The 27,407-nt window shown below is 39.1% G+C and overlaps 1 protein-coding gene across 1 annotated transcript; it reads right to left on the bottom strand.

Moving 5' to 3' along the window:
- Positions 1-1,410: 1,410 nt before the first annotated feature.
- LOC148726358 (uncharacterized) lies at positions 1,411-24,709 on the bottom strand. The gene is made up of 7 exons (XM_088727012.1): positions 24,551-24,709; positions 24,390-24,462; positions 12,337-12,973; positions 12,078-12,173; positions 11,454-11,549; positions 10,116-10,226; positions 1,411-5,404 (listed from the first exon to the last, which is right to left on the bottom strand). The coding sequence occupies exons 3-7, from the start codon at positions 12,968-12,970 to the stop codon at positions 2,055-2,057; spliced, it is 4,287 nt and encodes a 1,428-aa protein (XP_088583138.1). The 5' UTR covers positions 12,971-12,973; positions 24,390-24,462; positions 24,551-24,709; the 3' UTR covers positions 1,411-2,054.
- Positions 24,710-27,407: the final 2,698 nt, after the last annotated feature.

Here is a 27,407-nt window from a genome sequence, read left to right as displayed (position 1 = left end):
TTAATACGATGAGCCCATCTTAGATTTCCCGTATGATATTTACACCTCTAGAAAAACGATAAAGCAAAGTCAGCTTCTTTTGCATCAAAGAGCAATTTTCATTTTTGCCAAAGAGCCGCGCAATCAAGTTCAGTATACGTAAGCGTGCTCAAAATCCCGATAGCGTACGCTGTTAGTGTGCGCAAATCACTTCGCTAGAAAATTTTCTTTTTCGCCCGAGCGGCCATGGTTAGCGCGGGGAAAAACTAATACATTTCGCGACAATAATGGATACAAACAGAGACTCGGCCCACCAGTCCCAAAACGAAGACAATTTTCCGACCTTTTCGCTTGGACTAGAGTTCTTAAATGAGGCAAAAAAAGAGAAAAACAACGGAAAAGGAGACTCGGCATTAGCGCCGTCACGATTCGCTTCACTGTCCTACGGTGAAATAAAAGTGCCATTTCATTCACATTCACTCATTTCATTTTCATTTCATTCACCCGGAAGGTCCTGACTAATCTATTACCCAGATCCTCTCTTTTAACTCTAGGGTCTGGGTACGAGACTAGGTCCTAACCCTGTCAAGAGCCGCACCTTATCTTAGTGGGGTGGGGTGGGGGTACCTGGGCTACTAAGAATCCACCGATCTCCTAGGAAATTTAATAATGACCTTATCTTGCAATCTTTTTTTTCAGCCTGTTCTATTGTTCAGCGCGTGCGCCATGTCCGCCATATCTCAAGCGGGTTTCGATGTCATGGGGTAACTCCTGTAAGGAGCTTGCGGAAAAAATTATTATTCTAGCGTGGGATTACCCCAACAACCCTTTTTGATCGAGTCCGTGATCTTTGATTCATTATGCATAGATGTCTCTAGACTACTTGTGACACACATAACTTTACCGCGGTTTTTCCTCTCTTGTTCATCCTCTTCCATCGCCGCACATTTTTTTCCATTCCTTTTATGTTATTTAAAGGCTGGTGAACCTGTTTTACAATCCCGGGTTTGAATTCCCCCTCCCCAGGTTTTCTTCCTTTTCCTCTTCTACTCCTTTCCCAGAAATTCTCTGATAAAATTAACAGCTGACAATATCTGAGGAGAAAGGTAGGGTAGGGAAAGTTTGAACACCTGCATAATCTGTGGCTGCCGCCAGTGTCCTTTTTCTTTCTTTTTTTTTCCTTTCGCCCTTTTTCAATTAGCAAGACAATTCACTCTTTCATCCAGTAATCATGACCAAAGTAAAACCGAATTCCTAAAGCATCCATACCACATCGAACCAATTGCGTCAATTTCCAAAAGATCTCAAGCAAAACAGTTGACATGTAGTAAGGAAACAGTAAACGAAGGAGCATCGGGATCAAACAGATTTTTCGGAAGAATACAGAGCAAAAAAAAAACCAAACACACATAGAGAATACTAGGAGAAAACTTGAAATTCTGCTGAAAGTACTTTTATTTACATCAGTTAAAAGTCTTAAGAAATGCATTTATCGTTGAAATGAAGCTCTTATACTAAAGTAAATAATCTTAGTGTATAGATTCTACATAATATGGATACATCAACAAAGTTGAAATGGTAAATTGGCCACCGTAACGATTACAAAAGCTGACCGTCGTTTGGAGCGTTAGCCCTTCGTCGGAGCGAAGGGCTAACGCTCGAAACGTCAGCTTTTGTAATCGTTACGGTGGCCAATTTACCATTTCAACTTTTTTGAAATATCCATATTATTTCGTTACTCCCACCGACGCAGCCCCAAACAGTTTCTTTCGAAACTATCAGTCTTTATTCAGATGCTACATAAGTCTTGCATTAATATTTAAATCGATAATTAGAAGCTACTGTACATTTACCCTGCTAAGGGTAAGAGCCGTGAATCCCTGATTATTCGTTACATTATCGCTTTTTAAAATTGGTCAGAGCACAGAGTATAAAATCTCACGGGAAGCCCATCTAACTCGGTTAGAGATGGATGACACTCTCGCACAGCAGTCAGAGCAGCAGCAGCACCAGAATTACCAAAGTAATTTAAAGGTCAATACGACCCTTCTAGAGATGTGTTTTCTTTCAAATACTTACTTAGCCAGAGCAGCAGCACCAGCTTCCCCAAGGATATTTCCGTTCAGATACATTTCCAGAGATGAGTTTTCTTTTACACATTCAGCCAGAGCAGCAGCACCAGCTTCACTAATGTTATTTTCATCCAAATCCAACGTTCTCAGACATTTATTTTCTTTCAAACACTTAGCCAGAGCAGCAGCACCAGCATCACCAATTTCATTAGAAGACAAATTCAAAACCGTCAGAGATGTATTCTCTTTCAAACTCTCAGCCAGAGCAGCAGCACCAGCATCACAAATTTCATTAGAAGACAAATTCAAATCTGTCAGAGATGTATTCTCTTTCAAACTCTCATCCCGATCAGCAGTACCAGCATCAGCGATGTCATTAGAAGACAACCTCAACTCTGTCAGAGATTTATTTTCTTTCAAACACTCAGCCACAGCAGCAGCACCAGCATCACCAATTTCATTAGAAGACAAATTGAAATATGTCAGAAATGTATTCTCTTTGAAACAATCAGCCAGAGCAGCAGCACCAGCTTCACCAACTCCATTAGAAGACAAATTCAAATATGTCAGAGATGTATTGTCTTTCAAATACTTAGCCAGAGCAGCAGCACCAGCATCACCAATTACATTAGAAGACAAATTCAAATCTGTCAGAGATGTATTGTCTTTCAAATACTTAGCCAGAGCAGCAGCACCAGCATCACCAATTACATTAGAAGACAAATCCAAACCTGTCAGAGATGTCGTCTCTTTCAAACACTCAGCCAGAGCAGCAGCACCAGCATCACCAATTACATTAGAAGACAAATTCAAATCTGTCAGAGATGTCTTCTCTTTCAAACTCTCAGCCAGAGCAGCAGCACCAGCATAACCAATTACATTAGAAGACAAATCCAAATCTGTCTGAGATGTCTTCTCTTTCAAACACTCAGCCAGAGCAGCAGCACCAGTATCACCAATTACATTAGAAGACAAATTCAAATCTGTCAGAGATGTCTTCTCTTTCAAACTCTCAGCCAGAGCAGCAGCACCAGCATAACCAATTACATTAGAAGACAAATCCAAATCTGTCTGAGATGTCTTCTCTTTCAAACACTCAGCCAGAGCAGCAGCACCAGTATCACCAATTACATTAGAAGACAAATTCAAATCTGTCAGAGATGTCTTCTCTTTCAAACTCTCAGCCAGAGCAGCAGCACCAGCATCACCAATTACATTAGAAGACAAATTCAAATATGTCAGAGATGTATTGTCTTTCAAATACTCAGCCAGAGCAGCAGCACCAGCATCACCAATTTCATTAGAAGACAAATCCAAATATGTCAGAGATGTCGTCTCTTTCAAACACTTAGCCAGAGCAGCAGCACCAGCATCACCAATTTGATTAGAAGACAAATTCAAATCCGTCAGAGATGTATTCTCTTTCAAACACTTAGCCAGAGCAGCAGCACCAGCATCACCAATTTGATTAGAAGACAAATTCAAATCCGTCAGAGATGTATTCTCTTTCAAACACTCAGCCACAGCAGCAGCACCAGCATCACCAATTACATTAGAAGACAATTTCAAATCTGTCAGAGATGTCTTCTCTTTCAAACACTCAGCCAGAGCAGCAGCACCATCATAACCAATTTTATTGAAAGACAAATTCAAATTTTCCAGAGATGTCTTGCCTTTCAAACACTCAGCCAGAGCAGTAGCACCAACACCACTAATTTGATTAGAAGACAAATTCAAATCCGTCAGAGACTTCTTTTCTTTCAAACAATCAGCCAGAGCAGCGGTACCGTCATCACAAATTTCATGCATAGACAAATCCAACTTTGTCATACTTGTATTTGTTCTAAGAATGTTAGTTAGTAAGATAGTCTTAGCCACCTCTAATCTTAATGTCCACCTAACAGTAATGGTTTCAATTTGGAGAAAAGGGCCAAGAGTGCGGGCCAATTTTACATCAAAATGATTTTCATTTTTGCATTCATAAATGCAGTCTAATATAACAGCCATACTATTTCTGGCCTCCCTATTCCCGTCTTCCTGGTTTATTTGTGTCGCCATACTTTTCATAAGGTTCTCTGCTGTTTCCTCGCACCGTGCGGCAAGAATGCCAAATGTGAACAGTAGCACTTCTTTCAGCTCGTGGCGATATCGTCTGTCAACAGCTATGCTGTCCGTGCTGATTTCTTTCTTGATAAGCTGGGAAACGAGATTCAAAGCGGCGAAGAACTCTTGGAAAGTCTTGTGAAGAAAGCCATAACGTCTAGTAGCTCGGAGTTTACTGCCTCCGGGCTGAACAGAGAGAAATCCAAGTTCAGGTAGATCACTTCCTTTATGTTTTCCAAGCTCCTTCTCGTCAAAGTCCAAGTTGTCTTCTAATAAACCTTTCAAAGCTATCGAGCCAAGGTGGTTCAGTTGGCTTTCGTAAAGTCCAACAAGGTCCGCCTCGTCGACTTCTGAAAGTTGTTTCTTTGCTCTGTATCTTCTTAGTATACAATCCACTATGTCCATGTACAGCTTACTTCTGCTTTCAGGAAATACACCGTTCAAATCTTCATAGACCAGGCAAAGAAGCGCAATGTTGAGAGGATTCGTCGACATTTCATGTAAGGTTTCATCATCATGCAGTCGTTCGATAAGCTGTTCGGCCAAGTTTGTCTTCTCTCTGAAGTACTTTTTGATGAAGGTTTTCACATCTTCTTCAGTGAATCCCTCCACCTCTAGCAGCGTGTCGCAGTATTTTCGAACTTTGACTCCAGCCTCGCGCCGTGCAGTTACAACCACGCGACATTTTGGCAGCTCTCGGCCTTGAATAATTTCTGAAAACATTGGTAGCTTTTTCTCAGAAACTTCATCCAATCCATCGAGAATCAGGAGAACTTTAGATTGATTGTGGTGAAGGAAGTCGAAGAATCTCTTTCTTTGGTCGTCACCGATATGTCGAGGTAGAATTTGATCATCAATGGCTTCCCAAAGGTCAGACTGAACTTCACGACATTTAATCAAAAGCACTATGCGGAATTTTGCCAAGTAATTTCCGGTTGCGCGTTTTTGAGTAGCCCAGTCGAAAACAACTTTTTTGCAGTAAGTTGTCTTTCCCATACCAGGCTTCCCTTCTATTAATACAACTCTTGGTTCTTCACATTCTTCGTGCGGGTGGAAGATTTCAGAAATTGTGACAACTTGATCCGTAGCTGTTCCTCTCGTTTTCTCCTTGTAGATGATTTTAAGTCTGGTGTAGAAGTCTCCAAAAGAAAAGTTCAAGTCTTCACACCAGGGAAGGAGGTTCATCGTACCCTCGCGGGTTTTGTAGAGTTGAGAAATGTTCTCAATCATTTCGGTGGGATCAAAGGCATCTAAAATAAAAATAATTCTCGTCAGGTGTTAAGTCAAACTGTCGAAACCACCTTGGTTTTTCGAAATATTTAACAAATGGTAAACACCACAGCTTACACTATTGAGTTATGGATGCACGCGGGAGGTTGCTAAGCACGAAAGAAGCGTAAGAGTCGCTCGAAGCGATAGCCGAGGGCGACTCTAGCTTCTTGAGTGCTTAGCAAACCTCCCAAGTGCATCCATAACTCAATAGTGTACGCTGTGGTGTTTACCATTTGATTTATAACATAACGTTCACACATTGTAGCTAAAGAGTTCCCTTTTATTTAACAAATCTTACGTGACCAGAAAAAAACAAGCGCGCTTCGAAAACTAGTCTTTGCATATGCTCACGTCAGCAGCGTACACCCATGGGCAAATGGGGGACGCTAAATTGACCAATCAGAGCACGCGCTTTACTTTGGTTATGTTATAATGGAAAACATTTTTTCCAAGCGAAAGTCCCTTCAGCTCTCAAAGGTCCGTTTTTTAAAAGCGCCGATCATCAATAATGACACAAATTGAGATACAATGAATATATGAAGTTCATATATTTTGAACTGCGGTATTAGATACGTATGATGCACGATCCTCGCAGTAGATAGCGCTATTTATGCAATAGCGAAAAGCAGACCTGAAAAAAAAAATAAAAAATAAAAAAAAACGCACAGGCCTGATTTATTTCTGGTCTGATTTTCGATATTGCATAAATAGCGCTATCTACTGCGAGGATCGTGCATCATACGTATCTAATACCGCAGTTCAAAATATATGAACTTCATATATTCGTTGTATCTCATTTATCACTTTCACGGGTTTATTACGAATCAACTTAACGGCCTCCTCCCAGTTGGCTTGTTAGCTCAATGAGCGCTGCACTAGTATCGCAGAGGTCCAAGGTTCGAGTCCCGTACGGGCCTGAATTTTTTTCGGGTTTGATTTTCGCTATTGCATAAATAGCGCTATCTACTGCGAGGATCGTGTGCATCATACGTATCCAATACCGCAGTTCAAAATATTTGAACTTCATATATTCATTGTATCTCATTTATCACTTTCACGGGTTTATTACGAATCAACTTAACGGCCTCCTCCCAGTTGGCTTGTTAGCTCAATTGGGAAAGGGCTGCACGAGTATCGCAGAGGTCCGTGGCTCGAGTCCCGTACAGGCCTGATTTTTTTCAGGTCAGATTTTCGCTATTGCATAAATAGCGCTATCTACTGCGAGGATCGTGCATCATACGACACAAATTGAATTACTCGCCTTTTCACAAAACTCTTGTTTAAGGAATTTGTTTGCTTCGCGCATCTAGATCGATCCTTTGTGAGTAAAAATCACCTAAGTTTTTCTTTTTCAACGGCTCTTTACACTGAAAATTATTTTCAGTTTGAAACCTACTTTGCCTTTGCCACCATGACCGTAAATATGCAACTTTTACATCGGCTCAGCGCAAAATTCCAACTTCTACCCAATGATATATTTATTCAAACTAACTAAAATAGGCTAGAGGAGTATGGAAATATAAAAATATGTTGCGGTTTCGGCGAACTTCTTGTACAGCCGATCAACGTAATATGCACATTTTCGAAAATTTTACCCAACAATGCACAAAAGCGGACTCAATTATTTACGAAATTTACGCCTTCGACCCATGGTTGACGCCTGAATTGAACATTTTGCAGCTTTTTCATGCTTGATGATACCATGAAACAGCATTTAGGGGAGAAAAATCTCTACACCATCTACAAAACGCCGAAAGGTGATTCATCACTCTAAGTGTCCTATTGTTATGTTTATCACGCAGTAATGAGCGACAAGAAAAGAAATTACTAAAAGGCAAGATAGATATGAAAAATGGTCATGTTAATCCAAAATATTTCTTATTATCCATTTAAAAAGTTTCCTTATTGATATTACTTGAAGTGCTCTAATTTTGTATTGGAGAATGTATCCTCTAATTTTATACTGTACTTACGTATTCAAAGACCCATCTGCTGTGTTTATTATCCAAAAGCTCCCGTAAAATCGTCAGAAAATAATATATTCACGAAAACACACTAAATATGCCGGGTAGATTATTATTTTCATCGATTTTTCGAGACAGGATAAAGTGAAAGGAACTGCTTACAAACTTTATGAATATTGTGTCACGCAACGTAATCATGCGAAATTCAATGACGAGATGGTCCGAAAATAATTTACCAAGTTGTATTAATTTCAAAATGAAAATTTCCTCTCTCCTACGCGCAAAACTGACGCTATAGTTTGCAGTTTGTAATCGGCCAAGTAGTTTTCCACGGCGCAGCCGGTGAGTGACTTCTCAATCTTACTTTCAGCTTCTTCCCGCCTGGCGGTTTTTTGAACATAGATGATTATAGAAAAGACCCCAACTAGAAGGCATCGAGGATAAGTCGAAGTAATTATAAGAATATCGTGTGCCTCTGAATCCTTTTAAAATCAAGTGCTATCTAGCAAAAATCTTATCGTTTGGCGGGTGTGACTTGGTTTTGATTGACAATCTATTTGATTGTTATGATGAGCAGCAATTTTTCAAACCTGTCTGACATACTAAAGAAGTTACCGCTATGACATAGTTTGAACTGTGATATATATCTGATAATTGAAAGTGTTTCTGTTGGCCACCCTATCAACAGAATCAGAGAAGAAAAATTTTCAGTTTACACGAAATTTACGCGCAGATCCATGGCAGCTACCACTTGTCAATTACTATTGATTCGCAAAATTAGATTTGCGTCAAAGGTTATTTTGCTCAGGACATAGTTAAATAAATATGTCTCATGACATATAAACCAAACGCAAGGGCCGTACTGTGAGAATATCGGCCCGAGGTCTTGACAGTACGGACCTCGCTGCGCTCGGTCCGTACAAAAAAGACCGAGGGCCGATATTCTTCCAGTACGGTCCCGAGCAAGCTTGATTAATAAGAGATTTATTATACGACTGAAGTTCAAAGGGACACAAGTGTGGTATCATTCGGGACCATTCGGGACAGTGCCCGGTCCAATACTTACAGAATACTGGACCGGCAATAGAGCATTTTGATTGGTTGATTTTGGTTATTGGCCCTCTGACCGCCCGAGTCGTGTAATAACACCGGGTTACCTTTGATTTATTATTGTTACTGACTGTGTCAAGAGGGCGGATAGTTAGCAATGGATGGACACTTACCGAATTAAATCCACCCTCTCATGGAGAATCCTTGAGGCTCACTGTTTGCGTAAAACCGGGGCTTGGGTTAGACCACGTATATATAACCGACCCAAGCTACGATTCTGGTTCACGGCCTAAAATGGTACTTCGAAGTATTTCGTTTCTGGCCTGCGTTTATCATGTTAGATGTGCACAAGCCACCGCATGGGAAAACAAGAGTTATTCACACATACTCGCCAGTCTACTTGTTACTTCGTGATAAGCGTGCGTGTTCTTATAATCTATACAAGTGGAGTTCTCGATCACCAACGTCGGGAAAGCGAGCGTTTTCAAAGTCGTTCGTGTCTTTGAAGGGATCCCAAAGCTTTTTGCGCTCTCCCATCTCATCTTAGGTTTTAAACATGTACACATATCAGCAGACCATAGGAAATAGTTAACGCGACAACAGCACGATAGACGGTCAAACCCTAAGCAAAGATGCAACTAACTGAGGCTCAATCCGCGTAGGTTGAGGATACATTTGGAGTAAATAAGCTTGTATGCAGAGTCACACGGGAAGAAAGAGCTCGAACGAGTGATAAGTATTTTCAGCCCCTATGTCTTTGATAAGGTCGGAGGGTCGTGGGTTCAAATCCCATCTGGAAACTCGATTTTTCTCTTATTATAAAAATTGTTTATTTCATCTTTACATGCTCACTTTGGGGGCTGGTTGGCTGCATGTGATGCTTTAATGGATGTGATGCTTTAATGTGACAGCGTGATGCTGTTAGTGAGCTTCTATGCGCTAGCTGATGTTTGGCTGTGTAGCCGCGTGATGTGGTTCGAGTTAATACCCACTAATTGACCCTTACTGACCATAGAGTCTCCTGTAGCTCAGTGGTTAGAGCATCCGACCAGATCACTGAGGGTCGTGGGTTCAAATCCCATCTGGAAACTCGATTTTTCTCTTATATTAAATATGTCTTTAATAATTGCAGTAAAGGGCACATTCAGTTCTCTCAAGCGGAATACATCACCTATAACCCTTGAGTTTAAAAACCTCCGCGCCACAGCGACATAGAAATATAGAGCTGATAAACCTCCAAGGGAGGAATAACGAAAACAACGTGACCAAAAAACTGGACTGATTTCGTGACTACACCTTGAAACCTTAGATCACGAGACCTACAACATAAACTTAAGAAACTTTTCCTACTTATTCTTGGTGGGAAAAGACACGACATCTGGCTCTTTAGCTGTTTGTTCCATTTTGTGTTGCTACCAGTGTAGACGAGACCCAACCAGGTCAAAATAATGTGTCTCAAGTTGCAGCTCTGGCCTCACATTGTAAACTATCTCTTAACCCGTTGTCAAGTTGAACTTTGCACGAAGTTCTTGGTGGTATGATCAGCCCCAGCAATTTAATGAATATATGGGTCTCTTCTTGGCTTCATAGAACATATGAAGATTCTGCACACTCTGTCATCATTTTCTTTTGCAGAATCATTTAACACTAACATTTATTACATAAAAGCGTTTACCTTCCATCCTAGGGATTTTGTTAGGTGGTGGCCTGCTCACCAAATCATCCAATTTTCGTTTCACCATTTGAATTTCACGTTTCGTCTCACTTAGTTTTTCTGTGGTACTGTCTGCAAAACAGTTTTTCTCATTCATGAATTTTCACTGAAATCATTATATAACAGATTCTGAATCTACACTGAATTGTACTTAGGTCGCTGAGACCCAGTTACCAGCGCCTAGGGATCAACAATCTCCTTTCTAAGCAGGAGAGAGCCCTCTCTTGGTGGTAGGGGAGGGGGGGGGGGGGGGAGAGACAACGGAGAGAAAGACTGGAGAAATCGAGAGACAAGTGCCCCTCAGACCATTACACTACGCCTCTCTTTTTCTCCTTCGATTGCTTACCGGGTATTATCATTCACCACTTTTTTCTTGTGAACTTTTCGCGAGATCTAGTAAGAGGCTAACATGGCAATTTTCTCGTTATGTATCTTGGAAAAAACTGTTGAGATGAGCAGTAGTGAAATAAGGCCTTAAAAAAGTCAGGCCTTCACGGGAATTGAACCTATGACCTCTGCGGTACCGGTGCAGTGCTCTACGAACAGCAGTTCACATATATGATTTTCAGTTGTCCAAATCCCTTACAGGCCTGAATTGTTTTTCAAGCCTTATTTTCACTACTGCTTAAGTAGTGTTCGTTACTGCGAGGATAACTAATATATTCATTTCTCAAACCGCAGCTCACAAATATGATTCTCATTTATTCACAGTCATTGATAATGATTTTTACCCATCTTTTAACAAAACCATTGCTAACGCTTAGACCGTCTCTATACATAAATTCACCACGAAAAATTTTACGCCTTCTTTAACTTTTAAGTTGTTCTTCGGTCGCCGGTTGATGTAGCATAAGATTTCCTGTGAAACTATTTTAGCTTTACTGGTTTCTGTGACTGCATGTCAACCTAGTAGAGTAGTCACGTACATTTGTAGCGTGGATTTAATCTTAACATGATATTTCTAACTTGACAATATTACGAAAAAAAAAATTAAGGAGAGCTTTATCTTACATATGAGCTTTGTAGTAAAGTATGCATAGGTCAATAAACTGTAATTGACTCTATTTCCAATTTACCATATATTGTGGCGTGCAGACTGCTTATTTTTCTTCACAATCTAAGTTCTAAGAATAAGTGTGTCACTACTCAATCATTTATCCCTTTTAAATATTCCACATTCATATTTTAAAGTAACTTCCTCTACATATTGATCGGCTTGTAGGCATTCGCCCACAACAGTATCATAATTTTTGTGGAGAATTTTGTTATAATGCACTCTAGCCTTGCTAAGTTGTTTACCTCCGTTCCTTGTGTCATCTCTCATTAGGGAGTCCAACTTTTCATTAATGTTTCGTACCTCACTCCTCATCTGTTGCAACTCTTGTCTGGTTTGCTCTAATGATAGTGAGATAAAGTTTTTGTCAGTTTTGAAAATAGGGACATCCGGATGAGGTAAATACAAATCAAGCAATCAAAGAAGCCCTTCCACCAAAGTTATCTAATGGGTTTTGAAGATAATTGCTTCCTTTCTTTCCCTTCCTCTCATAGTTTAGTTAAATTAAGGAGGGTTCTAGCCAAGGAGACCTCTTGCGGCTCATGACATAGGAAGCCACTCCCCCCCCCCCACCCTAGGTTGCTACATGTTCCTTTGTGGCAACTAGCCCATCGCATTACTCGCTAAATATTTTAAAAGAGTTGCGACAACATGTAAGCTCAAATGGTGTACAGAAGACCCTTTTTGAATTACATCCGATCACAAATAATGCCTTCTTAACTTTCAAAAGTAGCTGAGATCTTGGTTGGTGCGACTAGATAAATTTCTTTGTGAGTTCGCAGTTTTAAATAGAATCCACGCGTTAAATGGAAATTGTGGACACAATTTTATTGCATGTTCTATCATGTAGTGCTGATCGAGTTCTTTGCCTTCATTCCTCGTGTCCTCTTTCAGCTGGGTGTCCAACTTTTCTGCAATGTTTCGCACTTCACTACTGATCTGCTGCAACTCTTGTCTGGTTCGCTCTGATGATAGAGGGTAACGTTTATGTCAGTTTTGTAAATAGGGACATTCGGGTAAATATACCTTGACTGTGAGCCAAAGCTGTTTATATCCCTTAATGTCCAGCAATAATTATCATGCTTCGCCTTTCGATTTTAGTGAGTCATTAATGGGCATAACATGTACCTTCAAACTCCGTGATCGTTTCTTTGATGTTGTCTTCATCTTGCTTCCACTGCTTTAGCAGCTGCCTGTAGTGTTCTTCCGTAGCAGGGTCTATGGACTCATTCTTAAGGTTACTGATAGCAGCTCCATAACCTGCTCCTACCAGTCCTAATATGGCATTGCTGATATCCTGCCAGTAGCTGTTGAATGTTGCATCATTCACAGAGGCTTGGCTGGCATGGCCGTACACAGTATTACGATAGTACTTCAGCCTGGCTATGTTGGCTTCCTTACTCACATCTGCAGCTGGGGGAAGACTGTCCCATCCAGTGCTGGGAGGAACCAGCCCACAGATATTTCTCAGTAGCACCATCAGTAAAGTTATATCAAAGTTTTTTGATGAGACGGATGATGGTATAGTTGGATACAACTTCCCCCACTGTATAGGATTCAGAACTTTCTTCTTCTGCAGATACTGTAGTGTTGCATGCTCTGGGTGACGCCCCAAAACTGCATGAAGTCTTGTGGGAGGGTGTATGGCATCAAAAGTGTCTCTCAAAGCCTGAGATCCAACATCCACCAGAAGGCGACACAGTCGAGCATAGTTGGTTGTCTCCTTGGTAGAAGGAAATGCTGGTGTGGCAGCAGATGCCATATGCTGTAGTAGAGATCAATTCATCCCAAGAATGTAAAATTTTTCATTGTGAAACTATTTTAGACAACGAGAGTGGAGTAACTCAAGTGACGAGGTTTTTACTTCAAGTTCATGTAACAATTTCTCCTTTTTGGCAAAGTTCCTCATACGAATCATGAAGAGTCATTGAAATGATATTGATTCTAGCAGGTTGTGAGGAACTATGGGAGCATATTTTTTGGCTGCCTGCTCTTTACTTTTTTTTCCCTTTGAATTGTCTAACTGAACCAAAAATCAGAGACTGCTTCTACATTGTAGTTGAAATGCATAAAGGAGAAAGGTTACAGCTTAGCTAGTGCAAGGCAAACTAACAACTAATGATCACGTGGTGTGCTTTGAGAGCTCAATCTATGAATTCATTTATCGAATTGTTAATGCTGTTTTTGAGACGTTTTTGATGCAAAAACCGAATTTGGGCTACATGTTTGACTCTCTATCACCCAGAAAAGAGAGAACCAGAGAACTCAACCATACATTTTCTTTTAGAATATTAAAAAATTTATGTCTTTGTTAAAATACTTGAAAAACTTGTGGAGACGCTGATCAAATTCTTATATCATTTTATGGAAAAAACCCTTGATTATTTAGTGCATGTGTTTGTGGCCTTAAATCAATCCAACTTGTTTAATACACGTTAAAGTTGGGTAGGCTTCACAAGAGTAATGATCAATTTCAAGACCATGTTTTGCTGTCTGGAATTCCTTACCCTATGTAAAGTTTCCTCTTCAAAAAGAACCAGTCACCTAGACTAAAATTAAAGTCACCCATTGGAGTTGGGAGAGGGGGGGGGGGGCGAGGGAAGCAGAATGGTAGTTCATTTTCTTCTAAAATGGACCAAAACAATGATAATTACACAATGCGGGTAAGTTTCGGAAAAAATTGTAGTGCTGCATCCGTGGGGCTGGAGGTATCACAAGATAATTAAGTTTTATCAAATGGGTTGTATAGTGTAAGCATATAGAAAACACACTTTACTATGCCAGAAGAGCCGCAACAGCAGTGAAACGCGTGGCGCAAAAGTAAAAGAGTACTTTCGTTTTTCATTTATTTTAGTATATATATATATATATATAAATGTGAGGGTAGAGTCTACTTTGGCATAAAGTTCTGAATGCCGCTTTAGCAGAGCTGAGTATAGATTAGTTGAAGAATCAAAGAGGACGCATCGATTCTCTGTTACTCTGAGTTTCGCACCGAAGCGCTCGTTAGACAGAATTTTATTCAATAACTGAAGAACATACCTCCTTATATTTAGTAGTTCATTGATTCGCTGGTGCGATGAAATAAATATTCTCTGGGACTATTTTTGGCGGCTTGTGAAATTTGTGAAATTTGGTAAGTAGAATTTACTCTCATGGCTGCATTTAGAAATAATTTCTGTTCTTTTGTTTAATAAAGACGGCTTCCTAGCTCTAATTAGATAAAGTTTCTCTGTGAGGCACAAGTGGGAGCGCTAGCTTTTGTTGCTATAGGCCGGGGCGGTCGCTAAAATACTCCAGTTAATTGTGAAGTTGGTGTTGCTGTCTTTGAGTGTCCAGATATACTTTGATAGTTCCGTGCTGCTTCCTTTTCGAAACAGAAACTATTCAAACAGCAGAGAACTATCAAAAGATGTATATATATGTATATGTATATATAAATATATATTTATATATACATATATATATATATAACTGCAGACAGTACTGTTTAGTAATGTTACGGCCTTCTGGGCCTCATCAGTGCAGTGCTGATACTAGGATGGGGGAGAACCAAGACGGTCACCCCAAACGACCCAACCTTTGTGGTATCGTATATTTAACAATTATTCTACGAGCGCGCGTTGGATATGAGATGATAGATAGCCAACGAGGCGCGTAGCGCCGAGTTGGCTATAATCATCTCATATCCAACAAGCGCGAGTGGAATAATTGTTTTATTAAAAACGTTGAATTAAATTATTAAACTTTATTAAATTTTATTAAATTTTAAGCTCCCTTTTTAATTTTAAGCTGACACGCACGCTTCCCACATTTGTAGATTATGGTATATTGGCTGATATACCATAATGGCTAAGCCAATAAAAAGTCTTGAATTGCATTATCCAATGATCTAGTTTTTAATAAATATAATTATACTTCAAGATCTAGGCTACTTGAACTTTTACTGCAACTCTGAGTTTCATGGCTCTTGCGAAGCAATCGTCAGGCAACTGCAATTGTCCACAGCTCTAGCCCTGCTATCGAGCACTTTTTAGTAGATGATGATCTCATTCCACTATTTTGGTTACATATATATATATGAAGGAAAGTGTGCGTTTCGATTTTTCAATATAACTGTGCTCGATACTTAAAAGTAGAGCGCAAAATGTGTTGAGTAGAAAAATACGATGACCACGTTTTTATCCCTACAAGCCTGTTTCGTTATTGCTCACTCATCAGGGAATTTTATAGACAAGAATATTCGTTACCATCGTTTATATACTTTACAAATGTGCATACGAGGCGTAGCGGTGAATTTAAGTTTTTTTTTTTTTTTCAGGCTGTAGCGGCATGAGGACACAAGTTCATCGCGTCTCTTGAGTGATGATAATTCAGGTAGGCAGGTGATGAGTAGAAACATACATCGGACTAACAGAAAACGACTTTAAAACTAGATACAGAAACCACACCGCTTCTTTGCGACACCAAAGACATAGAAACTGTATCGAACTCAGGAAACACATCTGGACTCTCAAAGAAAATAACGTCGACTACTTCATTTCATGGCGTGTCCTTTCATCTAGGTCACCCTATGTTACATCACTCATTCCAGACTTTCGTGTGATTCAAAAAATGTTATTTACTGGCTTCTTGCAAGAAATGTCGCTTCCAATACGTGGGATCTACCCTTACCGACTTTAGAATTAGGTTTCGTAATCATAAATCTGCTATGCTCACAAACAAAACAACTTGTAAAGTAGCAATACCTGTTACCAGAACCCCACACACCCTAGGTGATTTTTCGTTCCAATGTATTAATCGGGTACAGGCCCCAAACGGCTCGGAGGAGATCGATAACAAACGAGGCTTAATGGAGTGCTCAGCTGTTCTCTTTGGCACCCCATGGTTTAAAGTAAAAAAAAAGGAATTTCATTTGAAAAACAGAATTTGCTATAAATAATTTTCCATCCCATATTAGACGTTACTGATTAATCGTTCAAAGGCTCTTTTCTCGGATTTCGTCGGCCTTTTAGGTGTTGATTAGACTCAAATTCTCCGCCAAGGGATCTTATTATGATTAATATTATTTAAGGGCCCCTCCAGGGAATTAGTTGCTAATTTGCCCTTTCAGGCTCCAAAAGCCTTGTTTGGGAATTTCGTACGGTTTACAGTTGTAGGTAAGAGTGGGTCTATCCTCTTCTAATACTCACCGCACTGCTTCTTTTGTTACGCTATTCGTTTTAGAAAATTTAGTTTTTTAGTTTTTTTAGTTTTTTTAGTTTTTTAGTTTTCAGTTGTTCCACCGCCAGTGAAAGTGTCTTTCCGCAAAAAGGGATGGAATGATGAAGCAGGTAAGCTAAAGTCGCTTCGGATTTCTTGCACAAATTATCGGTCCATTTTTACGAACTGCTAACGAGTGAGATTCAGTTCAAATTATCAGTCAATTTTTACAAAGGGGATACAGTAGCTTACCAGTTTTTTTTTTATTTCTTCTAGGTGTTAAGGAATGGATCCGCGCATGTCGACCAAGAGGTCCAACAGCTGAACGGTCGTTGCTGGTTTGGGATTCATTCCGTGCTCACCCGACAGAGCCAGTTAGGAAAGATTTATGGCGGCGAACGATCGACATAGCAGTGATTCCCGGCGGCTTAACTCCAGTGCTGCAGCCTTTGGACAAGTGCTCCAGCAAGCTGTTCAAAGACAACATACGAAGATACTACCTTACTTGGTTGATAACAGGCCCCTTCGATTTTACCGCAACAGGCAAGAAGAAAGCTCCTTCCTGAAATCTGGTCCTGGATAAAGGAAGCCTGGAGCGATATTCCCGATGAGATGGTGAGGCGATCCTTTAAGACTCGTGGCATCTCTAACGGCACTTGACGGAACAGAAGACGATGCCATCTATGACTGTCATGAAATTGATGCAAGTGATGAGGAGATGAAAGAAGAATTCGACACGGACAGCGAAGATGATGATGAACGCTGATGACGACGAGGACTTCTGTGTAAACACATTTAATCTAACAAACGGCTCCTTTAAGAGCCACCACATTCTTAAAAGTTAATAACCAACGATTACATATTGTGTTTCTTTACTTTAACTCAGCTTATAGGTAAATACGATCCGATTTACATGTGTTGGAAAAAAATTTTTTCCAAACGTTTCGGCTATAAGTCGAGACCCCCTCTGGCGCCAAAATCTTAATCCACTTCAGTTTAAATTTGCGTAAAAATTCGTTCGGCTTATAGTCGAATAAATACGGTAGTGTGGGTGAGTTAATTTGGGAATGTCTTCCAACTTGGCATGTGTGGGTCACAATAATTGTGTGTTCTGGCAGCTAGTGACTTCTAATCAAGGGAGTGAACAGCAGAAATGGACAATTTTTACCATTAGATAGTGATGAATATTGCAGCCAGTTTACAGACAGGATTGTTATATTTCTTATGCGTGAACACCTGCACAAGAAGCAAACAGTCCTGCAGAAGTAGTTATACATATATTTCTTCCTAGTATCACGGTACAGAAACAAATACCTTACTCTAGTCAGCGAGCCACAAAAACATGTATCCAAGTGCTTAATGAACCATATACATTGTGTACAGTAAATTTTCTCCACTAAACATGATCTTGTTATGGTTTTGCGCCCTTCAATCTTTCTAAGAGTGATGAAGTGTGCAATCAAACACCGGTTTTAAATAATAATAAAAAGACTCCAAAAAACAAATCTAGAAAAAAAGACCCAAAGACAAAGATCTGAAGACTAAGACCCGAACTCCTAGACCAAAAAATTAATACCATGTACTTGTATATATGTTTTCTTTGTCAAGGAGAAGGTTATATGCTAATCAATAAGTCAACTGAATTTGGATAAAGCTTGCCAAAGTAATTCCAATTTACAAAAGTGGTGATGAAACTGACCCTTGACCAACTATAGACCATAATATTGCTTGAACTCTCCATCTCAATTTAACTGTATCTTCAAAAAGATGATGTATAATTGCCCAAAGCCAGTTAGGGAGGAGTTCAATTTTAAAATATGATTTTATATTTTTTAAATTAGTTTTTATATATCTAAAATTTTAGAGTACTCCACAGGACATTGTAACACACTACATTTCTTAGTACAGTACTGCTTTTACACTACACTATATCACTAATATGAAATTTACAATCATAGTGGTTACTTACACCACTGGCAATTACAATACTTTTCTTACATTATTCACATCTCTTCTTTTTTTTTCCTTCATTTTTATTATTATTTTGCAGTTACACGATATAAACAAAAACAACAACAACAAAAAACACACGAAGAGGTTTGTTGGCAATATTTGTATCTAACTACCTTTGATCAAATTCTAAATTTTCCATCGCATATTTATGTTATTTATAAATTGTAACTTATTAAGATTTATTCTCATTAATTTTACAACTATATATTATGTATCTTTTTATTCACAAGATAAGCAAATCCAGTCAGCATCGGAGGTTATTGTGAATAGCAAGGGGGGAGGGGAGTAATTCTGAGGTAAAATTTGGTCAACAGATAAATATATGTGTATGTTATTCAAAGTATTGAACCACGATTAAGGATTTCTTCATAGAATTGAATACTCATAAGGGCAATCCAAGAAGGTGAGTTCTAATGAAGCAGGAGTTTTACATTGAAAGCATAAGTCATCATTTCTTGTTACGAGGATCGCATTATTTTCACTGAATCTGTCATGCAATCCCAGACTTTTCTAGAATTATCTATAATCAGTAATATTCCAGAAACTTCTTTCATGTGACTCAGCAGTTTCCAAAAATAGTACAACTTGTAATACGCTATAAATAGTAATAGAATATTCTAAATAACTGAAGTAAATGTATAAAAGCTGGCTTGTGAGAAGTACAAAAGAGATTTGCCCGAGGGCTTACCCTCGTGGATTGCTGACTGAACTTGTGGAAGCTATGATATGACAAGGTTATGACCTTTTGACCTTGCGATATCCGGAGAGAAGAAAAAGAAGAAAAAGAGAGGAAGGAGATAAAGAATTTAGAGTTCACTATGAAGTCCTCCAGAAGAATTTGTGTACACGGAAAGAAAGCCATGAATCAAGAAAGCCAAGCGCCGTAGTCTTCAGTCGGCAGCTGTTGGAATTGGAAGTTGATCAAGACGACGAACACTTACAAGGCATGAAGGATTGTAGGCCTGCTTTATGAACTGCTTAACTTAATCTTTAACCTAAGTCAATTAGACAATGTAAAACTAATCAAATAATAGTTAAAATGGGTAACTGCTTATTGTTACATTTTTGTTGTGTGCCATATATCGTACTCGGGAGTCTATTTTCATATATGCTTTGTTAGTGGACATTTGTTTGTCATTCGTGCACGTAACATTCTGATTTTGAATTGCTTGAGTTCCTTATTAGTGACCAATATCCTGTGGAAATTAACCCTTATAACCAAGTTCTCTTTATTTTTTGTCATTCACTGTTTTGTTTCCATGCAATTAGAATCTAAATTCACAAAACATCTAGACCATCTTTTAACAGTGTTAGGTTCTGTTGTAATCTTTTCCTGAAGTCATTTGTAGTTAAATCTTTACATCTACATTTTAGTTAAAGAGATAATTTTATTTTTAGACAGATGGAAAATATCCCATTCCTCTTTGTTACAGCAATTGCCTCAGTACTTTTCTCTTCAAATAATTTAGGATTGCAGCAATAAGTTGAAAATATCTTAAATATCAATATTAATATTCTCCATGATTTGATTCGCAATATGGTTCTTGTGAAAAAAGGTCTAGCTGTCATGCTATTCTTGACATAATTAATGAAATTGAAACTAACATGGGTAAAAAAGTTGTACTCATTGTGGTGTGTTTAACTTGCAAAAAGCCTTTAACACAGTTAATCATTCAATATTATTGGGAAAATTGAGTCATTATGGAGTACGTGGAACAATTAATGATTGGTTAAATAATGCATCATACTTAGTGGATCATCAACAAACAACACAAATTGGTCCTAAAACATATCCAAAAAAGAAGTTGTGTTATCAGGTGTCCCACAGGGATCAGTCCAAGACCCTTGCTATTCCCCATTTATATAAATGCTATATCTAACAGCTCTGATAAATTGAAGTTCTACTTATTTTCTGATGAAACCAATTTGTTCTTTCCTAATAAAAATTTCAAATTGCTTGAATCTATAGTTAATGCAGAAAATTAATTTTTAGGGTTTATAACTGATTACAAATTAATTATCATTAAATATATAAAGAAATCTAACTTTGTCATTTTTAGACAAGATAAAAAAGTTAAATCACCAAGTCAACTTGAAAGTACATGACCATCATAACAACTCATACATTTCTTTAGAATCCAAAGATTATGTCACATATCTTGGTGTCGCAGCTTACTGATGAAAATCTTTCATAGAAATACCATATTGCCCAGATCGCTTCAAAAACGAGTAAAACAATTGGCATTATATCTAGGCTTAGACACTTTCATCCTCGGAGACCCAGGGGCTGTGGGTCCATTTCAAGTTAGAGCATGAAGAGCCCCTGGGGACATTGTCTTACAAGACTAGTTCCAAATGGTCGCAGTCGTTCTGCCATCTGATTGGTGCCAGAAAATCTTTGTGTTTTTCTGCCCAATCAGAGTGAAGTGTACTTTAGAGTCCTTTCGTGTGTTTTAACACAGACATATACTAATAGCTCAGTTGCTCGCTATGTTTGTTTGGGCCGTGCGACGGAGATTTGCTTCAAGTGAAAAGTCTCAGTTTCAGCTTACAATGTAAGAGAAATCAATCAGATTGTCCGCGAAAATCTTACTGGATATTATACTGAATCCTTTGGCAGGTATCACTAGACAACGTGTTTTTAAGGTTGGCGAGGTTTGTATACAACACGACGGTTGCAGTCATTGATATGTCGCTTTAAACATTAAATGAGATTTGAGTTTAAATCTTTCTAGATTTTTTGCATAATTTGCTGTGACTGAAACTTTGCCAGTCCTGTGAAGTTATTTTGTTGCAAGGGCCACACAGGTATGTCGAGCAACTGGCGCTTTCGCCTACGTAGCTTTCTGCTTTCTGTGCGCGCCAAAATCTAATCTTCGGCTTTCTTCGCTTTGTAGTAAAGTCGTTCGCAATACGGCTTAAGTTCGTGGACGACCTCTAGCAAGCGCTTAGAAAAAGCTTAGGTGTGTTTCCAGTTAGCTAATTAAAATCCAAACAAAAACTTATTAACGAGAACATCGTGGGAAGGAGAGGTTTTTTGGGGCAGTTACGGAAGGGGTTTGGAAAGAGTTTAATCTTTCAACTGCTGCCTAGAGTGTTGAAATTCTTGAGCTAGGAAGGCCACGGATTCTCTTCTAGTCCCTTGGTCATTGTCATTTCACCTCTTCTGTCGATTATTGAAGACCAAGTAAAATACCTTTGATCATTGAGAATCGATCCGATGCTGCTTTCAATGGGAAAAACAAAACCAAAGAACAAGAAATAATGGATGGAAAGGGCAGGTGTGCTTCATTGCAAATGTAGGCTTAATAGTACAGGGTCATCTACCCACATCTAATAAGCAAAAGTTTCCCCGCTTTGCTTTTCTTTTTTTTCAAGCGAAGATGAGATTAGATTTTGGCATGCACAGAAAGTTGCGCAAGTACCAGTTGCTGGACATACCTACATGGCCCGTGCGATGAATAACTTCACGGGATTGGCAAAGTTTCAGTCACAGCAAATTATGCTAAAAAAAACTAGAAAAGATTTAAGCTTAAATCTCGTTTGACGTTTAAAGTGACATATCAATGACTGCAACCATCGTGTTGTATACAAACCTCGCAAACTTTAAAACACGTTCTCTAGTGATACCTGCGAAAGTATTCAGTATAATTTCCGGTAAGATTTTCGTGGACAATCTGATCGATTTCTCTTACAATGTGTGCTGAGACTGAAACTTTTCACCTCAACCAAATCTCCATCGCACGGCCCAAACAAACATAGCGAGCAACTGAGCTATTAGTATTTGTCCGTGTTACAACACACAAAAGGACTCCAAAGCACACTTCACTCTGATAGGGCAGAAAAACACAAAGATTTTCTGGCACCAATCAGATGGCAGAACAACTGCGACCGTTTGGAACTAGTCTTGTAAGACAATGTCCCCAGGGGCTCTTCATGCCCTAACTTGAAATGGACCCACAGCCCCTGGGTCTCCGAGGATGAGACACTTTGTACCCCTGAATACTTTCCCTTACACCTGCCCATATACCTTATTCAGCCCTACTTATATTATTGTACGGCATAGTCGTTTGGGGCCAAGCTGCTAAAACTTACTAAACAAAATTCTTATATTTCAAAAATGCGCTTCTCTGCCTCGATCATGTTCATTGCTGACTGCAATTCTCATGCAGTACCTTATTTCGTCTCCTCTAGCTTTCTTCCCTAAGATCTACTCTACTACAATCCACTGCAGTATTCTAGCTACTGCATGATATATCTAACAGCTTAACACCTACTAAGATATCTAACTTACTGTATTTGCTTCCCAATCTAATATTCATTCATATAGCACAAGATCATCTTCAACAGGTGACTTTATATGTTAAACACTCAAGGTTAGACAAACAAACTACCGGTAAGTCTTTTTTCAAGGTATGGTATAGAAATCTGGAATAGTTTACTGTGAGAAATGCGCCAAATGTCCAAAAATAACTTTAAAATCAATTTCCACCACACTTCACTCCAAATACTTTCAGAAGAAAATGATTATAGTAATTTACTGACTTAAAAACCAAACTTTCCTGAAAACCTGGCTTACATTTTCAATGTTGACTAAATTAAGCATGTAGAAATGAAATAAACAATTTAAAAAATCGAGTTTCCAGATGGGATTTGAACCCACGACCCTCCGTGATCTAGTCGGATGCTCTAACCACTGAGCTACAGGAGACTCTATGGTGAGCAAGGGTTTATTTCATTTCTACATGCTCACTTTGGAGGCTGGTTGGCTGCATGTGATGCTTTAATGCATGTGATGCTTTAATGTGACAGCGTGATGCTGTTAGTGAGCTTCTATGCGCTAGCTGATGTTTGGCTGTGTAGCCGCGTGATGCGGTTCCAGTCAATACCCACTAATTGACCCTTGCTCACCATAGAGTCTCCTGTAGCTCAGTGGTTAGAGCATCCGACTAGATCACGGAGGGTCGTGGGTTCAAATCCCATCTGGAAACTCGATTGACTAAATTAAATTGAATTTATTCTTATTTAATTGATTATTTTTATTTAACATATTCTTCACTGTTTCCCTAATCTTTCTTGCGAGCCATTTATATTTGTATATATATAACATATGTGTAACCACTGCTCGTCTCGACTAGGTAGTCTGCTAATTGCAAGCAGTGGATATTGTTTTCTATAACATTTGCCATAATTAATAAAGTTGATTTGAAAGCTGAAAGTTGTTAATATCATGGAATGTATTAATTAGAATCTTTTGGTTAATGAAGAAAATGTCAGTTCTGTTTGTTTACAGCTAGCGATCTATCTTACTGGCAATTAATTAAGCTGCTTTTAAATGTTTTTGTTTTTTCAGAGTAATTTAAATATCTTTTTGTGCTCTACACACGATAAGTGATAACTGCGGCTTCTGTGAAGAATAAGCTGTGAAACTGACTTTCTTGGCACCCTCATACTCAATTCCCATTCCTCGTTTTTACACTCCTAATTAAAAGTTCGACTAATCGAAAGCTGCAAAATTTTATGGTTGTTATCCAGACAGACACTTGTGTCCGACTATACATGTACTTATTACTTATGGCTTCTTTAAATCGTGCGTGAAAATCACTTACATTCTTAACAATGCAGCAAAGAAGACAAATTGATTTTTAAGTCAACTCAGCTTCAGGAATATTTCCCTAGTATTCCATCTCAGACCATTTTACTTTCGACTTCCGCCTTCTTTGATTCTCAAAATGAAATTCGATTCAAGCATGTTGCTTTATCCGTCAGAAAAAGACAACTTTCGAGATTCAGATGTTACCCACAATAAAATTAAGCTTACACATACGAACAAGCTTCTTGAGTTCAAAGAACTTGGAAGCTGTGAGCAGGGTATTTTGACGGTGCATATTACTTTATGTGCGATTCGTAAAATTAATGTCACAGCATCATTATTTCACAATGGTTTGTTACAAGTATCTCCTTACCTTTGGCTTGGAGCTTCTATCCTGATATTGACTCAATCTGTTGCACAACGTTTGGAATCGATTCGATGAACAGCTGTTGGAAGAAATTCACATCATTGAAATCAACACACAATATTACGCACTCAAATGAAACCGCTCGGTTTCGATTTTCGATCAAATACCTCAAGTGGAAGGTTGTTCTTCAAATCGTCTGTCTAGTACCCGCACTTCTGGTTCCAAACCTCATTTTCTACGTGTCAACAAACGAGTTACTCTTCATGAATTTTGAAGGCCTTACATTTATGAGCCAGGCTTTGAAACGATGTCGCCTATCGGATCACGTGATCACGTGATCGGAGACCCTTACACGTCAATCATCTTTTGCCAAACTATCAAAACACTAATCCGGATGACTAAATACAACAGATGATGAAATGAAATCCTTAAGAACGTGTCCACTAAAGCACTGGGCAGTCGTGATACATGCCATCTCACCGATTTCAATGAAACTTTGCCAGTTCAAAGGATCTACCCCAAAACTCAAAATGACAAACTGGTCACTGCTTTGGTTATTTGCGGGGGGAAGATTGACCACCCCCCCGGTTTTTCTAGGTTTTCAGTAAAAAATGGCCTCAAAATAGGTAAAATATAAGAAGCTCTTACAGCAACTGTATTTAAAATATTACTGTGACGGTTTGCACACAGATTGGTACATTCTTAATAAACGTACGATACAAGTTTCAATCGATTTGATGGACGGCTTGTCAATCAACAAAGGTGAATAAATTAGTGTGTATTTATACTTTTCGATTCAAATATTTGGTAACTTTGAGGTCAAATATCTCTCCTTGCCAGAAAGCTACAACACTAGTTTGAACGCCCCCTTCTAGTCCATTATCTCATCTCCAAGAATCTTAAAAAAATCTTTGGGCACTGCCATATTTTTGTCTGGAATGCCTTTTGAAATCTGCCACTGTGAAAGCTTGTCTCAACTACACCTGTCACGCAATTCTAGCTGTAGGCAGTTATTTAGGCAAGTATGCCATCGCTTTATAGCTCGTTAAGCAAGATATATAATCAAGGAAGATAAGAAATGTAAGCAACTTTCCAGATTCTTGGTAGATATTGGAAATTTCACGTTTAAAGAGAGGCATGTTTCAACGACGAAAAAGTGAACTAATCGAGATGTTTCCTTTAAAGAGCGTGAGCGTAACCAGCCAATCATTGCCGGACTATCAGATCACGAGATTGCAAGCCAGAAAACTAAAGTAGAGTAATAATTCTGGTAACTTGAAGCTGCAATTGCTGGTTTAGTTGCCGAAAAAATAGCTCAACGTAAATTTGTCATTTGGCACTTATACCTTAGCCACTAAGACAGCAATAATAGTGATGAAAATGTTTAACCGCTAAAGAGACCCCGTAAGAGCCGCGTGCATCACGCCTCTCCCGTTTTATGCACAACAGCTGTCACGAACTTCACGCTGCACGCGTGTCTGTTCGCTGGTGAAATACACGATCGAGTAGTGTTCGTTCTAATTTCCTTCGTTCTGCATAGCCAAGTATAACAGACTAAGTTAAAAGGGGGGGGGGGGACGCCATTCATTCAATAGAACACATTACATGGAAATATATAAATATCTGCAATTCAGGACGGAAAAACATGAATCAATATTTTAGGTTAAGATTTTGTTACTCTCGCAGAAGCTGTTGTGGAAATTTTAGAACTTGTAGGCTGATTTTACGGCTGGCATGCAAAAACAAACAAGCGGAGATTCTGGATTTATCTCCCCTGAAATGATAATCACATGGAACCGCATATGAATTTGATGAGCCAACTATTCTACTTTCATTCGACACCAATTCACCATAGGGAAAAAAAAAGTGCAATAACGCGATTCAACTCCCTAAGACTAACGGCGTAATTTCTTTCAGTTCGTATTGTGTTTATTGTACGATTTTACGCCGTTAACAAACAGTGTTATTTCTTTTAGCAAGTAATTCACCGTTATCTGATACGCCCAGACTTATCTATCAAGCCGCTTGAGTCTTTTCTACTTCCTTAGTGTTTAAAGTAGATCCATGTTTCAATTGTAACGTCGTGGAAGGAATGACTTTGTGGAAAGATAGAAAGTGAGTTTATTTCAAATTTACATATTGAAAGCTAATTTGACGATGGCTGACGTTGTGGAAGAATAATTACATCGCGACCAAAATCTCGACGAAACTGATATTCTTTGTACCTTGAACTGACAACCTTTCTACAAAAGTTATTTTGAGCGAGAGATGTGACTTGATCATGTCTATACAAGTAAGGGTCCGTAGTTTAACAGACAGCGAGATCACGTGCACTGATCAGCCCCCAAAAACACGAAGATAGAACAGAAAAATTGAAAGTAGTAACTTCTCTGCTTCAGTCAGAGAAATGATAAAGTCACGCGAGGTAAAATCCTCACTGAATGTTCTTTTGTTACCTTTGATCTCGTTGTAACTCTTGATTTACTCTTGATTTACTCACTTTCACCAGAGTGTGGTGAGGGTCGCACAACAGAGCGAGGCTCCTTATTAAGTGCGCCCTATATCCCACCCATCCCACCCCAGGGGAGGACATCCATCACACAGTAATCTCGTGTGTGGGAAATTAACGTCTCCTACCCCAACCCTGCAGGAGACGGGACCTCCATTTATTCGTCCCTATCCGAGAAGACTAGAATATCTAACCATTTCTTGATGTTATAGAAAGGTAGCAAATTCTTCTCAATTATTTTTAAGACCCTGAGTGTTGGTCCGGCCGGGGCTCGAACCCTCGACCTCCCGCACAACAGTCCAGCGCTCTATCCATTTGAGCTAACCGGGAGGCGGTTTGAATTAATTTTGAATTAATTTTGAATTAATGTGAATTAATTTTGCAAATAAAGTGACTCGTGAGCCCCAGTTCACATTCAAGGCGCTTCCAGAGGAAGACGATCAAGCGATAAAGCCAGTTCCTCCGAAACTTTGTTGTCTGCGTTACACGACGTTGAGATCGCGAAGATGATTACA

This window comes from Stylophora pistillata, chromosome 7, assembly GCF_964205215.1.
Source record: "Stylophora pistillata chromosome 7, jaStyPist1.2, whole genome shotgun sequence".
NCBI lineage: Eukaryota > Metazoa > Cnidaria > Anthozoa > Scleractinia > Pocilloporidae > Stylophora > Stylophora pistillata.
This window is presented reverse-complemented; position numbering and strand designations above follow the sequence as displayed.